Source organism: Myxine glutinosa, chromosome 4 (genome assembly GCF_964187855.1).
Source record: "Myxine glutinosa chromosome 4, kmMyxGlut1.1, whole genome shotgun sequence".
Taxonomy (NCBI): domain Eukaryota; kingdom Metazoa; phylum Chordata; class Myxini; order Myxiniformes; family Myxinidae; genus Myxine; species Myxine glutinosa.
The window spans coordinates 63,912,396-63,928,896 of record NC_136264.1 but is presented as its reverse complement, the minus strand read 5'-3'; the positions used below and the strand labels follow the sequence as shown (position 1 = coordinate 63,928,896).

Sequence of the window (16,501 nt, the reverse complement as noted above, 5' to 3'; positions counted from 1 at the left end):
GCCGGCCCGGCCGTTTCCCGGCCTGCCGAAGGTGCACGGGGGTCGGCATGTCCGGGCCTTCTGTCCGAACCTGGCATGATAGTAACACCACGCTTGGTCAGGTGGAGGCCCCGGTCGTCGTGCTGGAGGTGGTCGGCTCGGTGTAGCGGCCGCCAATTGCGTCGGCAGTTCGGTCGTCGACCGTGCCGGGTGCTCGGGCGCCATGGGTGTTGCGTCGGACGGCGGTGGGTCCCATGTCGCCGCTGCGATGCGCTGTCCTGCGGCGGAGATCTTGTCGGCTTCTCTGGCAAGGGCCCGGGGATCTGTGATCGTCGTGCTTGCCAGGGCGAGGCGTACCGGGTTAGGCAGCTGACGGAGGAACAGCTCCCGGAACAGGAATGCCGGAGAGTGCTCGCCGAGCAGTGAAAGCATGTAGTCCATTTGCTCGGAAGGGCGCGTGTCGCCGAGCTCGGGCAGGTCGAGCAGGCGCCGTGCGCGTTCCGCCGATGGGAGGGCGAAAGCGTCGAGGAGAAGCTTCTTAATCGCGCCGTATTTGTCAGCGGCTGGCGGGCTCTCGAGGAGGCTCAGGGCGCGGGCCGCGGTGGCCGAACCGAGCGCTGCTACCACATGGTGGAAGCGGGTGTCGTCGGCTGTGATGCCTCGCAGGGCGAACAGGGAATCCGCCTGTGCGAACCAAACCGCCGCGTGAGCCTCCCAGAAGGTAGGCAGTTTAAGGGCGACTGCCGTGTCCATGTCGGTAGGTCACCAATGAAGGAGCTGGGGCTCCCACGTCGATCGGAAGAATGGACGCGACAAAAAGCTGGAATTCATCCGAGTTGCTTTAATCAAACCAAACACTCAGGCACTCTGAAAAGCCCGTTTATCGGGCAGCAATATATATACATATTATCCCGGAGCGTTTGCCCAGGAAAGGCGAGAGGGGGCGTGGCCCAGCGTCCTGGCTGCGGCCTGGCAAGTTGAGGGCGAGCCTGCCCGGGCGTCCCGACCGAGGCCTGGCAAGTTGAGCGCGGGCCTGCCCGGGCGTCCTGGACGAGCCCGGCATGGTGATCGCTCCGCGTCCTTGATAGGTGCAAGGCGATTGTGAAAACCCAGCGGTAGCCGCTACAGTACGAAAAATTCTGCGGAGCTTCACAACTTGTTGATTGCTGTTGAAAACTTATATTTCGAAATGAAAGGAATTTGTGATGCAGGAAGCTCTCGGAAATTATTGGGAATCAATGTTTTCAAAAAATTCTTAAGTCTTGCAATTTGAACAATCTTTCATTTTTTAATTAGTTTTTCTATCACAGCCACAATTTCTTTCGAAAAAAATGTAAGAAGTTACAGACAGATTCCATACAAAGAATACACACTGCATATAAGTTTGTTTAAGTTCTTTAGAATAACTGTAATTATGTATGGAAAATAGTATTCTGTCTCGTGATATTGATGGCATTCTGTCCCATGATCATCCTCGTAATCATGGGGTGCTACAAGACAGCATTTTAGGAACAAATGGATTATTGGTGTACAAAAATAATCTCTCGTACAATTTTGCTGGTGACACCACTCTGTGCAAAATGGCTCACTATGCTTCTGAGATTGCAGTTTGCCGCCGTATCCCTGTCTGCAGATTTAGAAAGACACAACACATTGGTCAGGTACCTGGAACATATCTTTAAACACAATAAATCCGCAAGCTAACACTCCGTCCCTCCATAAGGATTAACTGTCAATCCCCCTCCCTCCAGCTTACTTATCTGACCATCTCCTGGAAGATATACCATCCTTTAAACTCGAGGCCTCATTATTTGTAACAACCTGTCACATGATGTTTGCTTTCTTAACAGAACAAAGTCATTCCTTACCACACAGAGCACATCATAACGGCATCCAAGGCCTTTATCTGAAGTACTATGGAGTATGGTTCCCCATTCAGGATTGGTGCAGCTCCCTACGTCGAGTGTAGGCTTTTTATATTATTGGAGTCACCTGGCAGGAGGCCAAGTCCAGGGTCTGATTCTCACCCACCGCAAGCAGGTTGGCGGACTCAGTTTTCTATTGGTACACTCTAGCCTTGCTACCCCCACATCCCTCCATCCACACGCAGCCCACATACCCTTACCGTGGGTTGCATGCACTCTTCAAGAAACCTACAGCTGGTTTCCCTCGCCAAGTCTTTGCTGGATTTTCACTTAATTTCCTTTATCCAGTGCTCCACACTAAGTTCTTTTTCTTGGGTTGCCCAGCATGGCAACCATTTTAAATTTTGCTTGCCCAAGGTCAAATTTTGGTTGCCTGAAAAAGAACAATTTTTAAAAAATTCACTCGTTTTCTGAAAAACTTCCACTGTAACAAATTGATGATTATACATGCCAATGCTGTAGCTGTAAGATGCATGCACATGTCTATTACAAAGAATGAGACACAACAAATGCTGATTTATGAACAACTTGATAACTTTAATTTACAGTTTCAACTTGGAAAGTGAAAACAAGGTAATTAACTAGATGGTATTCATAGAATACTTACCCTGCGCAGTCAACTTGTTGCGAGCCAACTCTTCTGTTTTTGAACATTTTTTTTTCTTTGATCCAATATGTCTGTCAGACCACGTGAGCGATGACATCATAAATTTATATTCTCTAACATAATTGTTGCATAGATCACTCTCAATACATTTCAAACTGATCAGACTAAGTGTTGTCCCTGTCAAATTATGACGTCATAATTATGGCACCAATGACGTCATCGTTAACAACACCTCTTCCCCATATGGAGTTCTTTACAATGAGCCATGTTTAAAATTTTTCCATGCAGCGGTTTTGGAGATATGGAGGTGCAACATTTTTCATTTTTCCAAGAGGGCGCCTGTACCACATGACCCATGACGTCATGATTATCATTAAAAGATTTTACAGGAGGAGGCACTCCTATGGTGAAAATTTCGTGCCCATCAGACCAATAGTTGCTGAGAAAAAAAATACACAATGATCGCATGTGTTGTACTTGTCGGATTATGACGTCATAACGAAGGCACTGATGACATCATCATTAACATATCTTATTCCCCAAGGGGAATACTTAACAATGAGCCATGTTTCAATTTTTTCCATGGAGCGGTTTCGAAGATATAGAGGTGCAACTTTTTTCGATTTTTTCCAAGATGGCGTCTGTACCACGTGACCTATGACGTTATAATTATCATTTTAAAAATCTACAGGAGGAACCGCACATATTCTGAAAATTTCATGTCCATCGGACTAACAGTTACAGTGGAATTTTTGTTTTATTCATACTGATCAGATCAAGTGTTGTACTTGTCGAATTATGACGTCATAATTAAGGAACCGATGACATCATCATTAACATATCTTATTCCCCAAGGGGAATACTTAACAATGAGCCATGTTTCATTTTTTCCATTGAGCGGTTTGGGAGATATAGAGGTGTAACGTTTTTCCAAGATGGCGTCCTTACCACGTGACCTATGACGTCATAATTATGAATAAAAAATTATACAGGCGGAGGCACATCTGTGGTAAAATTTCGTATCAATCGGACCAACGGTTGCTGAGAAAATGCATTTTTAAAACGCAGACATGGCACACGTACGCACCCGAATGCTTAACCTCACTTTTTGCTTCACGGGCGCAGGGTAACTAGGTTGGCACAGTAGGAGAGCACATACCTCTGAAGGCAGATACAAGGCTGAACAGTTTACGTTTTGTATCCCACTGATAGGCTGGTCTGCATCTGGAACTGAACCAAAATGTAATGGCTTGTTCTTATCACCTACCCATCTCATCCACAAAGTTTTGTCACAACCCGTCCAAAACTTTAGGAAATACAACCAATTATGAAGAATCACTTTACAAATTAAAAAATAATTCTAGTATCTGTATCCGGATCTGGATCTTCATCAACCCATGTGTCATTTCCCTATCTTTCAATGGTGAAGGATTACTTTGAAATTCTAGTATCCGGATCCGGATGTTTACCAAAATCTGAACAATGCTTTCTTGGCACATACCCAACCTGTCCACCAAATTTCGTATGAATCCGTCCACAACCTTTTGAGATATCCTGCGCAGAGACAGGCAGACAGGGGTGAAAACATAACCACCTTCAGATGCAGAGGTAATAACAGCATACAAGAACATACAGGAGTTAAAGCTACAGGTGTTGGCAAAAAATAGGCATCTGATCGAGAGACCTACAGTGCATTCAGAAAGTATTCAGACCCCTTCACTTTTTTCACATTTTGTTATGTTGCAGCCTTATGCTGAAATCGTTTACATTCATTTTTTCCCTCATCAATCAACACTCAATACCCCATAATGACAAAGAGAAAACAGGATTTTAGAAAGTTTTGCAAATTTATTAAAAAGAAAAAACTGAAATATCACATTTACATAAGTATTCAGACCCTTTGCTCTGACACTTGAAATGTAGCTCAGGTGCCTCCCATTTCTCTTGATCATCTTTGAGATGTTTCTACACCTCGATTGGAGTCCACCTGTGGTAAATTCAATTGATTGGACATGATTTGGAAAGTCACACACCTGTCTATATAAGGTCTCACAGCTGACAATGCATATCGGAGCAAAAACCAAGCCATGATCGAAGGAACTGCCTGAAGAGCTCAGAGACAGGATTGTGTCGAGGCACAGATCTGAGGAAGCCTACAAAAAAATCTCTGCTGCATTGAAGGTTCCCAAGAGCACAGTGGCCTCCATAATTCTTAACTGGAAGAAGTTTGGAACAACCAGGACTCTTCCTGGAGCTGGCCGCCCGGTCAAACTGAGCAATCGGGGGAGAAGGGCTTTGGTTGGAGAGGTGACCAATAACCCGATGGTCACTCTGGCTGAGCTCCAGAGATCTTGTGTGGAGATGGGAGAAACTTCCAGAAGACAACCACCACTGCAACACTCCACCCATCTGGGCTTTATGGCAGAGTGGCACTCACCCTTCTCCTCTCTCATCCCCTACCTCTTTATTTCTATCTTCTCTCTCTCTTCCCTTATTTATGGCACTTACCCACTCATCCTCTTTGTCCCAATGGGACACAAGACTGATAGAGACCTAACCATTGCTTAAAAGTGTAGAATAATATCGGTATGAGAGAGACCACTTTTTCGAAGCCCAGATGTTCATCTCAGCTCACAAGTTTGCTAACTCAGCATCTAAAATGTCCTGATTTTTATTTTTCTTCCTCTCTCCCTTTTTCTCTCTTCCTCACTCCCATTATTTTGTGATCATCAGTGGTGCAAGTGACCTTTAAATGATCCCAAGCTATTCTGAGTTAATCTCTTTCTTTTCATGTGAAAATGTTTGAAATAATAATTTATTTTGATGCATTTGCTTTCTATACAAAATTATAATGATAATAATAAAAATGAGTCTTTTATATTGAAAACAATTGGGTTATACATACATTTGAAGTAAAATTACAACATTTTCTTGTCCATTAGCTCAACCTCTTCCAAACGATGAGTGTTACACTCGGCAATCATAAGTTGTTTTGGTTCGCAAGCAACAATGTGAGTGTCGTGCAAGGTACATCATGTTTGCTCAGGTCGAACACACGCTTAGATCGGTGAAGGGCCGTACATAATAGCATATTCGCCACACGCACACACCTTCTATTGCAAATTTCACACTCGCTCGGATCAGGGAATCTGAGCAGTGGGTACCACAATTAACACACACACACACACACACACACACACACACACACTGCGCCTTTCATATTACCTTTGTACCTTGCAAAGTGCTCACACATAAGATTACCCAGAACAACCACATTACAGTTGACTTTTATTGTCGATCTAGTCTTAATTTGTACATCACCGGATCAATACGAATGTTCAAGACATGATAATGAAGCTGCCCGGCCCGTCAACCAAGTCATTAGTTTGGTTGCCTGATGCTAAATTTCGGTTGCCCTGAGCAACCGTTAGTGTTAAACCTTGCTTTAACCCTCCATTCTTCCCTAAATAATGGAATTCACTCCATGCCTGTTGCCTCATGCTCTTCTTGCCAGTCTTTCCACTGTCCTCCATTGCCACTTTTGTCTCCCCAATAATCACCCCTGAACTCTTCTGCTCTCTCATCCCCTACCTCTTTATTTCTATTTTCTCTCTCTCTCTTCCCTTCCTGCCATCATCATGCCACACCGACTACTTGCGTGGGATGATTTTTTGTTTTTTTTTGTTTGCCTGTTCCCTTTTTACCCTCGGTTTGTCTAAATCGTTGCCTTATTTCATTTAACTTCTCTATGAGCCTGAACCTTTTGTAAAGAGATACTTAAGATCTTCCATTAAAGTGTGAGCATGTTCTTTTGTATGTCCATAACTGTGTTTATTTATTTGTAAAACAATCAGTTGCAAAACTGTACATCCAGGACTGCAAGAGCCGAGCAGACGATGCAGTTTGCCTGAGGTTACTTTTAGGCACTGGAATGCTATCAATTAACATCCGATGCAGATTTTTGGCACCAAGTCCTCATGTGCGTTGATACCAGCTTGCTGCGTTGCTGATGGGCAAGACGCCTGGCAGAGAACCCTCCAACTCATGCATCCTTCGCTTAAATTAAATTGCTGCAAATTTAATATTCGCACAATGTTGTATGTCCATTAAAAAAAAAAATTGCTTTATGGCGCTGCAGTTGTCAGGATGGCCTAGTTGTATGCACACTCGCCTCGAAGCTGTCTAGCCTGGATTCGAATCTCTGAACATTGGTTGTATGTCAAGTTTAAAAAGAAATTAAATTTACAATGAATGGAATTGGGTAGGTTGCATACATGCATTATGTGAGGTTAAAAACTCTGAATAGCAAGCAACCCCAATGTAAAACATGAATTTTAAAACTAACCTCTGGATGAGAACGAAGAGCTCAAATGAAGCTGTGGCATATTTGAATGTCGTTTACATCCATCCCAGTAGTTTGCTTGTACCAATGCCGATATGTTCATTTAGTCCATTTTAATTCTACTAGCTGGTGCGCACTTTGCTGGGTGTGAATACCTTTATGACTAGAACAGCACTCGGTAGAGCGCATACCTCCGCCAGACTGAACAGTTCATGTTTTGTATCCCACTGATAGGCCAGATCTGGATTCGGACCTGAACCAATATCTAATCGGCTTGTTCTTGTCACCTAACCAACTTGTCCACCTAGTTTAGTCATAACTCGTCCACAACTCTTTTTAAATATCGTGTTATATATCGCTTTTCGCCCGATCTCTCAATGGTGAAGAATCACTTAGAAATTAAATAATTCTCGTGTACGAATCCATATTCAGAACTTCACCAGAAACAAATCGATTCGGTCTTGTCACACACCCAACCTCTCCACCAAGTTTCGTCCAAATCCGTCCACAACTTTTTGAGATATCGTGCTTTATATCGTTGTTGGCCCTATCTCCCAATGGTGAAGAATCACTTTAAAAAAATTACAAGCCGAATCCAAATCTGGATCTTCACCAAATTCTAATGATTTTGTCCTCGTCACATACACTACCTCTATGCCAAATTTCGTCCGAATCTCTCCACAACCTTTTGAGGTATCTTGTTCACAGACAGACAAACAAGCAAACAAGAAATAAGTTGTTGGCCTATGATGACCTCAAAATTAATTGGTGGTTGAATTCAGTGACGTGGTATGCAAATCCTTTTAAAATTTCACATCAATCAGATGAAAATTGAGGATTTTTGAAATTTGGCCTATGTTGACCTTCTGGCCTATGTTGACCTAAAAAATAAATGATGGTTGAATTCAGTGACCAGATATGCAAATCCTCTTAAAATTTCAAGTTAATCGGATGAAAATTGAGGATTTTAGAAATCTGGCCTACGTTGACCTCAAAAGTAGTTGGGGGTTAAATTCAGTGACCAAATATGAAAATCCTCTTCAAATTTCAAGTTAATTGGATGAAAATTGAGTTTAGAAACATGGCCTATGTTGACCTTTTGGCCTTTATTGACCTCAAAAATACTTTGTGGTTGAATTCAGTGACCAAATATGCAAATACTCTTCAAATTTCAAGTTAATTGGATGAAAATTGAGGAGTTTAGAAACATGGCCTATGTTGACCTTTTGGCCTTTATTGACCTCAAAAATAGTTGGGGGTTGAATTCAGTGACCAGATATGCAAATCCTCTTCAAATTTCAGGTCAATCAAATGAAAATTGAGGATTTCAGAAATTTGGCCGATGTTGACCTCAAAAATAGTTGGGGGTTGATTTCAGTGGCCAGATATGCAATTCCTCTTCAAATTTCTAGTTAATTGGATGAAAATTGAGGATTTTAGCAATTAGAAAAAAGTGGTTGACCTTTTGGCCTATGTTGACCTTTTGACCTATGTTGATCTCAAAAATAGTTGGTGTTTGAAGTCAGTTCTCTGATATGAAAATCCCATTCAAATTCCAAGTCAATCGGATGAAAATTGAGGATTTTAGAAATTTGAGATTGTTGTTGACCTTTGGCCTATGCTGGCCTCAAAAATAAATGGTGGTTGAATTCAGTGACCAGATATGCAAATCTTCTTAAAATTTCACGTCAATCAGATGAAAATTGAGGATTTTTGAAATTTGGCCTATGTTGACCTTCTGGCCTATGTTGACCTCAAAAATAAATGGTGGTTGAATTCAGTGACCAGATATGCAAATCCTCTTAAAATTTCAAGTTAATCGGATGAAAATTGAGGATTTTAGAAATCTGGCCTATGTTGACCTCAAAAATAGTTGGGGGTTGAATTCAGTGACCAAATATGCAAATACTCTTCAAATTTCAAGTTAATTGGATGAAAATTGACGATTTTAGAAGCTTGGCTTATGTTGACCTTTTGGCCTACGTTGACCTCAAAAATACTTTGTGGTTGAATTCAGTGACCAAATATGCAAATACTCTTCAAATTTCAAGTTAATTGGATGAAAATTGAGGAGTTTAGAAACATGGCCTATGTTGACCTTTTGGCCTTTATTGACCTCAAAAATAGTTGGGGGTTGAATTCAGTGACCAGATATGCAAATCCTCTTCAAATTTCAGGTCAATCAAATGAAAATTGAGGATTTCAGAAATTTGGCCGATGTTGACATCAAAAATAGTTGGGGGTTGATTTCAGTGGCCAGATATGCAAATCCTCTTCAAATTTCTAGTTAATTGGATGAAAATTGAGGATTTTAGCAATTAGAAAAAAAGTGGTTGACTTTTGGCCTATGTTGACCTTTTGGTCTATGTTGATCTCAAAAATAGTTGGTGTTTGAATTCAGTTCTCTGATATGAAAATCCCATTCAAATTCCAAGTCAATCGGATGAAAATTGAGGATTTTAGAAATTTGAGATTGTTGTTGACCTTTGGCCTATGTTGACCTTTTGGCCTATGCTGATCTCAAAAATAGTTGGTGATTGAATTCATTTACCTGATATGAAAATCCTATTGAAATTTCAAGTCAATCGGATGGAAATTGAGGATTTTAGAAATTTGAAAACAAGCGGTTGACCATTGGCGTATGTTGACCTTTTGTCCTCAAAAATATATAGGATTTTGTTGGACCACGAACTCTACCATTTGGTGAAGATCGGTTTAAAATTGTGACCTGTAGGCAAGTTTAAGTGAGCAGACAGACAAACTAGAGTAATCAACATACTTGTCCAAAAAAATTTTTTTGCCATGTAATAATCACAAGACCAACCAATATACTTGAAAAAATCTTCGATTTTCGCAAGGAACAAACAGACAGGGGTGAAAACATAACCTCCACCCACCTTCGGTGGTGGAATTAAAATATATATATGATCACTGGGTAATTATACAAAATATACTGCAGGCTCATTCTCAAATAGCTCACAAAAGTTGGAGCTGGTTCCTTTTAATTTCCAATATGATTGTATTTCCAGCAAATTTGAATTGTACACAACATTATTTACATTCAGAGATTGGGGAAATGTATTTTCAGAGATGTCATGAATTATGTCTGATACCCAGGTATATTTTATTTGACTTCTTCCCCGATAACCACCTCCCTTCTCTCATGCTTTTATCTTTTCTTTTCTTAGCCACTGCATCCAGCAAATAATGGAGGCAGTATTGCATTGCCATCAGATGGGAGTAGTTCATCGGGACTTAAAGGTAAGATATATAGCGAATTGATTCCTTCAGATGTAATATATATTAGACACATTAAATGATAATACTTGAGATTTGCTTGCATGGCATGTGTATATGAGATCTGTGCACGACAAAATGCATTCACATCGGTACACGTAACAAGAATCGGAGAACCTTCCTCTCCAGTTGCAAGAATTGCCCATACATGTTTATGATTTGTTAATCCACAAATTTAATCAACAGACACAGTAATCAACAGAAATAGTCAGGGAACGGTGTCGTTGCTCATTTCTATAGCATCATATTCAAGAGGAAGGAGTTATAAGTTGGAGTTACAATGAGGCATGGTGAACTATTAGCGAGTGGTTACTTCCATCAGGATGATTTCAACTTTCTGAGCCATCCCCAAATAAACTGTGATGATGGTCATCATCAATTGCCTCAAGGGATAAGAGAACCTTATGATGTGTTGTTAAATATAACAGATATTGTTGAGTCTTAGGACAGAAATCCATGATGTGAAAAAGAATTGGAAGAGTCATCGGCATGTCAAACAACAGTACAGTAATTTATCGATCCATATATTTTAACGGAATATCACAGAACCGCTACACACAAGCTTTTCATCTGCGATGTAATTATTGCACCATCCCGTACGATCAACAAATGCCCATCGGATTTAAAATATTGAAAAGAGTTGAGTGATGTCTTGTTGAGTGATGAGTCCACTTACACATTGTTCACTTCTTATGCTAGGATCTGTGCCCTGTTCTATAACATTAATATTGTACTCCATTCCAAAGGTGAAATCGGAAATACCTTGGGGATACACTTTCTAATTAACTGCAAAGAATCCCATCTCCTACCTATCAAAAACTTGTATCAGTTGTTAGTGTAAGTGTCCAGGTTGTGGTGAGGACACAGAGGCCCTCAAAGATATTAAATGGCCCTAGAGCAAGGCTTGTTATGCTTTCTCAATTATATTGTATGTGTTTGATAAGATAGTTTGTGTTAATTCATAAGTAATACATGTATAACTGGAGCGTTCATAGATCACGATACCCCGTGCTGTAATCAAGTACTGTACTGGTATAAAAGCCCATCGAATTTGATGGGTTGGAACAGTTTATTCGATGGTTTAATGGCCGTCGCCTTTTTTATTCAAAAAAAATAAAAGGTAAAAAAATCTCTACAATAAACTCAACAAAGCAAAATATAACAATAACAAAGCAAGAAACAATAGCAAAGATCTGAAAGCAAAAATCAAACCGAGTATCAAAACAAGAATCAGAAACAAAAGTCAAGAAGGGAATCAGAAACAAGTAGGTCAAGCAGGGATCAAACCAGAAATCAAAAGCAAGAAAAACAAAAATCAACAGGGCTCGGAGGGGGGGGGGGGGGGGGGGACAAAAGTGAGGGTTGGGAAGCTTTGTCTCAGGGAACGAGAGCAGGAACGGGAAAGAACAGGGCCCTGGATGGGCAGTCCAATGCCCGTAGGGGCTCTATGCCCCACAGGCTTCTTTGCTTTGGTTCGCTGGTGAGAAACTCCCTGTGGGGACTTGTCTAGAGGAGGAGGTCTTTTACACTGCCAGCCCCTCTTCAGGCACTTATTCGTTGTCCATTCGCCTGTGTCTATACCAGCGTCCTCGGAGGAGTGAGATCCCCTGGCAGTGAGATCTCTTGAATGGAGGCTGGTCCCACTGACCCCACCACCAGAGCAACCACCATTTTCACAGTGTTCTTCCCTCCCACCTCAGTGGGCCTGGCACCAAACATAACCACATCCTGGTCCTTCGTTCTTTGGGACAAAGGTACCTCATTACTCTCCTCCCCTCCCTCCTCTCTCCTCTCCTTCCTCTCTTCCACCCCCTCTGTGGGAGGGAGGGACAACAAGACAGGCAAGGGAGAGACCGCACCTGTAATCATCTCCAGGTCAACACAACACTTCAAAGAACATACACGTTCCAGTCCGTTGATGGTAATGGTGTTTCTCTTCCACTTGTAATAAATAGACATTGTAATAATAGACATAATAGACATTGGTCGGCGGCCGAGCATAAGTCATGCGCTCTCTTTGCCCACCAATCGAGCATCACATACTTCAAATGTTTTCGGACAGGGGGTAAAAGTCCTTCCATGAACAAACTTGTGAGCAGAATTTGCGGAATAGTCGCTGCATCTGCGAACCCTCCATGAGTGACTAGAGCCTGTGTTAGTCGGTCCAAAAAATCACTGGCCCTTCATCCTTTCGCTGGGAATTTTTATAAACATTATCCCAATCTTGGTCAGGTGGCAGAAGCTTGTCCAGTATCGCATTGAAAAGGGTATTGACCTGGGCCTCCCATACCCCTGCTTGCTCACCTCCCGCTCGGTCCTCCGGCCAGTTGGCAGTTAACTTCGCCTGTCGCCAAACTCCGCTTGGAAGCACTTCGTTGCACATTATCCCTACGTCCCGGTGGTTAAGGCCGTGATTCTCAAAACCATTCAACTAACTTCTCCCTCACTCGGTGTGGTTCTGTTAACAGGGGCTTCATGGTTCGTTCCATAGCTGTCAACTCAGTTTCCTTCCATGGTACATGTACAGTATGCGGAGCCTGGATCCCCTCCGCGTTTGGGGGTCTCAGCTCTATTTCACGCGTTGGCATAGTTAGTAGGGGAGGTGGTCTCTCCATGGGTTTTGCATTTCCCATTCCCATCTGGACCCCCGCTACAGAGGGGTATGTAGCGAATGAGCTACCGAATGGGTTGGTGGGGGAGAACGGTGAAAGGGTAGGGACAGGGACAGGGAAAGGGGGGTAGGCAAGGGGAGGAGGGGCCCGAACCTTGGCCATCAGAGCTGCGGATGCCGCTGCTGAGGCTACCAATTCGGGCCCTTTCCCTGGTTCCATTATTTTGGCCAGTTCTGCGGTCAGGGCTCGGTAGGGATTCCCAGCCACTCCCGGCCCCAGCGGGGCCGGTCTCCCTTGTGGTTCTGTGGTCTCCATGGGTCTTGTTCCCCGTTGGGGAGCCCCTGCCACGACTACCTGTTGTACTGCCGGCAGCATCTTTTGCACTTCCCCTATGGTATCCTGTGCATTTTGAAGGCTTCCCCTCAAGCTGGCCTATGCAGATCGATCCTCTCGACAGAGACATTCCTCAGCTCACCAGCCAAATGATTTCCAGTGTACCTTAGATTTAGTGATCACTTTCTTCTCCTTTCGGCCCAATACTTCGTGTAAATTTTCCAGCACTCGCGCTTAAACGTCCCCTCAATCGGGAACACCAATCTGTTATTTTTGCTACTCCTATTCCATGCATTCCATAGTTCTATATCCCTTACAGCTTGTCCCCCATGCTTTTTAAACATATATTCCATGACTGGCCTGTCCTCAGGGAGATTCGGGCCACCAGATGTTCCTTGTCCATTACCCATCTTGCTGGTATTATTTCCTTTACTCCGCAACCCATTAGGTTAAAGGGGGCGCCCCTTATCCCCCAACTGACGGGTGCACGGCAATACCCATAGAGTGTTGCCGTCGTTCAGGTCCTCAAGGCAGAGTACCCTCTCTGGCCTCTCAGTAGGGTGTCCCAGGTGTGTATGCGAGTGTACAGACTGTCTTTCAAGCATGCCTCTTTGAAACACTCGCAGCGCGTTTGAGTGTCCAGGCTGTTAACCAAGCCTCCTGGAAACTCTCACAAGTGCTCGGGCCCCAAGCCACTTGAATCTTACCCCCTTATCTTTAACAAATCTCTGCACCCTGTCTGTTCCCTTCCCCTTTTATTCGGATCCGCGCCAGAGATCAAGCAAAGATACAATCCTTCACTCAATGGCGGCAAGTCATCGTTTTACCGAGAAAGTTCTCACCTCTTTATTGGGGACCCGGAAACCTTGCCGCCACTGAGCAACGATGTCACCTCTTCCCTCCTCCGGGCGGATCCCATCCTCATCGCCAGTTATTGTCATGGGTTTCAATCCCTTTCCCCGGAATAAGCACCTTGTCGAACTCGTACAATGTACAAGAAATTTATTATAGATAAGAATACATGCATGGAAGATGTTGTCATGGCGTATAAGCTAGTAACACCAAATGTAACATCACAGTGACATCGTGGTCCTCCACAGCCGGCCCCACATCTTAGCGAACCACAACCCGTAGTCAGCTTAATATACTTTCCTCCAGGACCAAGGAACTCAAAACAACATCCTGTGTTCATCCATTCCCAAAGACACGACTGCTGCCCCAAAGAGAAACTATACAAAGTTGACAGGGCAGGATAAGCCTCATTCGGAAAGAATTTCGCCAAGGCCAAGCATGGGATATTGTGTCAACAGTTTCTCAAAGTCGCCAGACAACCATCCGCCAGGGAAATAGGCCACAGTGTCTTCAGCCTGGAACACTGCTGCCCCCATCAGGATAGGGACTTGATGAAATCCCCTACAGTCATGGGTATTGTTAGCTAGGGTGACGGTTGAAGGGGGATTGTGCGGGGAAGGTGGAGTGGGGTTGTTATGGGTATTGTTAGCTAGGGTGACGGTTGATAGGGGATTGTGAGGGGATGGTGAAGGGGGGTAACGGGTGTGGGGTGGTCATGGGTATTGTTTGCTAGGGTGACGGTTGAAGGGGGATTGTGGGGGGAAGTGGAGTGGGGGAGAGGTGTGGGGTTATTATGGGCATTGTTAGGTAGGGTGATGCTTGATGGGGGATTGTGAGGGGATGGTGGAGGGGAGGGTAAAGAGGGGGGTTTGGTTTGGTTGTGGGTATTGTTAGCTAGGGTGACGTTTGATGGGTTTTTTTTTCTGGAAAATTGAGATGCCTCAAAAACCAAGGACACCTAAGTTGAACAGAAATCAGCAAGAGCAATATTACCAAAGGAAATCAGCAATAAATCCAAGTCAAAGTAGTTGTGTCAATAGAAAATATCTGATGGCAGAAAAATGTGTGGCACGCTTGGAACAAGATCGCCCGGAGGGCGGGCACTCTCCTAGTGATGAGAAATCTACAATGTACATATGTGCCTAAGACCATATTTGTACTCTGAAGTGTACGATTTTTTTTCCTTTATGGCCTAGACTACAACGAGAAGCGACTGAGAAACTGTCAGAGAAATGGAGATTGTCATGGCTGCCTCGATTGAACAGGGCTACCTTCGTTCCTTCAAAGCAGACAAGAATATGGCAGTTTGTTGAGCATTTGCATCATTGCTCGACATATCATCTTGTAGGAACAAAAAGCAACCTTTTGTATCTGTGACATCCATTTCATGGGACAGATTGTTAGCTGGCTGAATCTTATACCCTCAGTAACCTGAGGCTGTCATACCAATTAATTATAATCTGAGGCCCATACTCTTTTCAGAGCTCGGGGTCATGTCACGATTCGTGGAGAAACGTTTCAGGGATCAAACCAATCCTGGACGGGTAAATACTTTGATGCGGCATACATGACTGAAGGTGGCAACAATTTGTAATTTGTTCAGGGTGCTGGCGATAACCCATTCCTCAGTTAAGACATGGGATATTGAACATCCATAAAGTAATGCTCACAGACAGGAAAGCCAGCTTAATGTTCATCCAATGGATGGTGCATCTTTGTTGCAATCCCCTCTCTAAGAAACATTAATTTGACAGTTTACCTTTGGGTTGGGAATCAAACCTGGATTAGACTGCAAAGGTAAGTGTGTCACCTCCGTACCATCATGTAGCCTGCAGGACATTAAAAATCTTTAACGTAACCTTAAATTGAGTCTTTAAATGTATTTTGTTATAGTAAAGGATGACAAAACCATCTTTGGAGCCATCTATTACCTACATGTTGGGGGGGGGGGGGGGGGGGGAGGATGGCTATATTGAAAATTGTCAGCATGATGGGAGAGAGGATGGTAAGAGAGTGTGGGAAGAGAAGGGAAAGGAGTGGGGGAGTGTTTGGGGTATGTTTCGGACATATACCAAGGAGGGATTGACATAGACTGTACAACGACCGAAGACGAATTCTCAAATTGAATTTTTTTTACTGTTGTCTGAAGAATAAATGGTGTTACTGAAGGATCACTTGTAGAGTTGATTCTTCTCAAAGTCAATAACATGCATAAGCACATTTAGCAGCACCTCATCCAACCACATCATTTGCATTTGTATGTTCATAAGCACCTCACCCAACCATTCACAAAATGGTTGGATGACTCCAGCGACTTCTAGGCTTTCAAGTCCTGTAAAGTATATATACTTTGGTTGAAACGAGGTAATTGATGATGTCTGGATATGCTACATCGGGCACTGATTCACATCCCTGCTCCACTCTTTCCTCAGATGCTCATATGGATGTTTATCCTTGATAAACCACAGTTTATCAAAATACTTTGTCTTGGTAATGGTATTTAATGCATCCCGATACCTCACTTGCATCTTTGGCTCTTTTGATGATACTTCCA

At 43.2% G+C, this 16,501-nt stretch overlaps 1 protein-coding gene across 6 annotated transcripts in view; it reads left to right on the top strand.

The window, feature by feature from the left end:
- LOC137424701 (calcium/calmodulin-dependent protein kinase type II subunit alpha) overlaps positions 1-16,501 on the top strand; it is a 314,922-nt gene that overhangs the window by 135,558 nt on the left and 162,863 nt on the right. For all 6 annotated transcript variants that reach the window (XM_078775810.1, XM_068112436.2, XM_068112435.2 and 3 more), the window contains exon 6: positions 10,042-10,114. In XM_078775810.1, the coding sequence (XP_078631936.1) occupies positions 10,042-10,114 (73 nt within the window). The remainder of the gene's footprint in view (positions 1-10,041; positions 10,115-16,501) is intronic.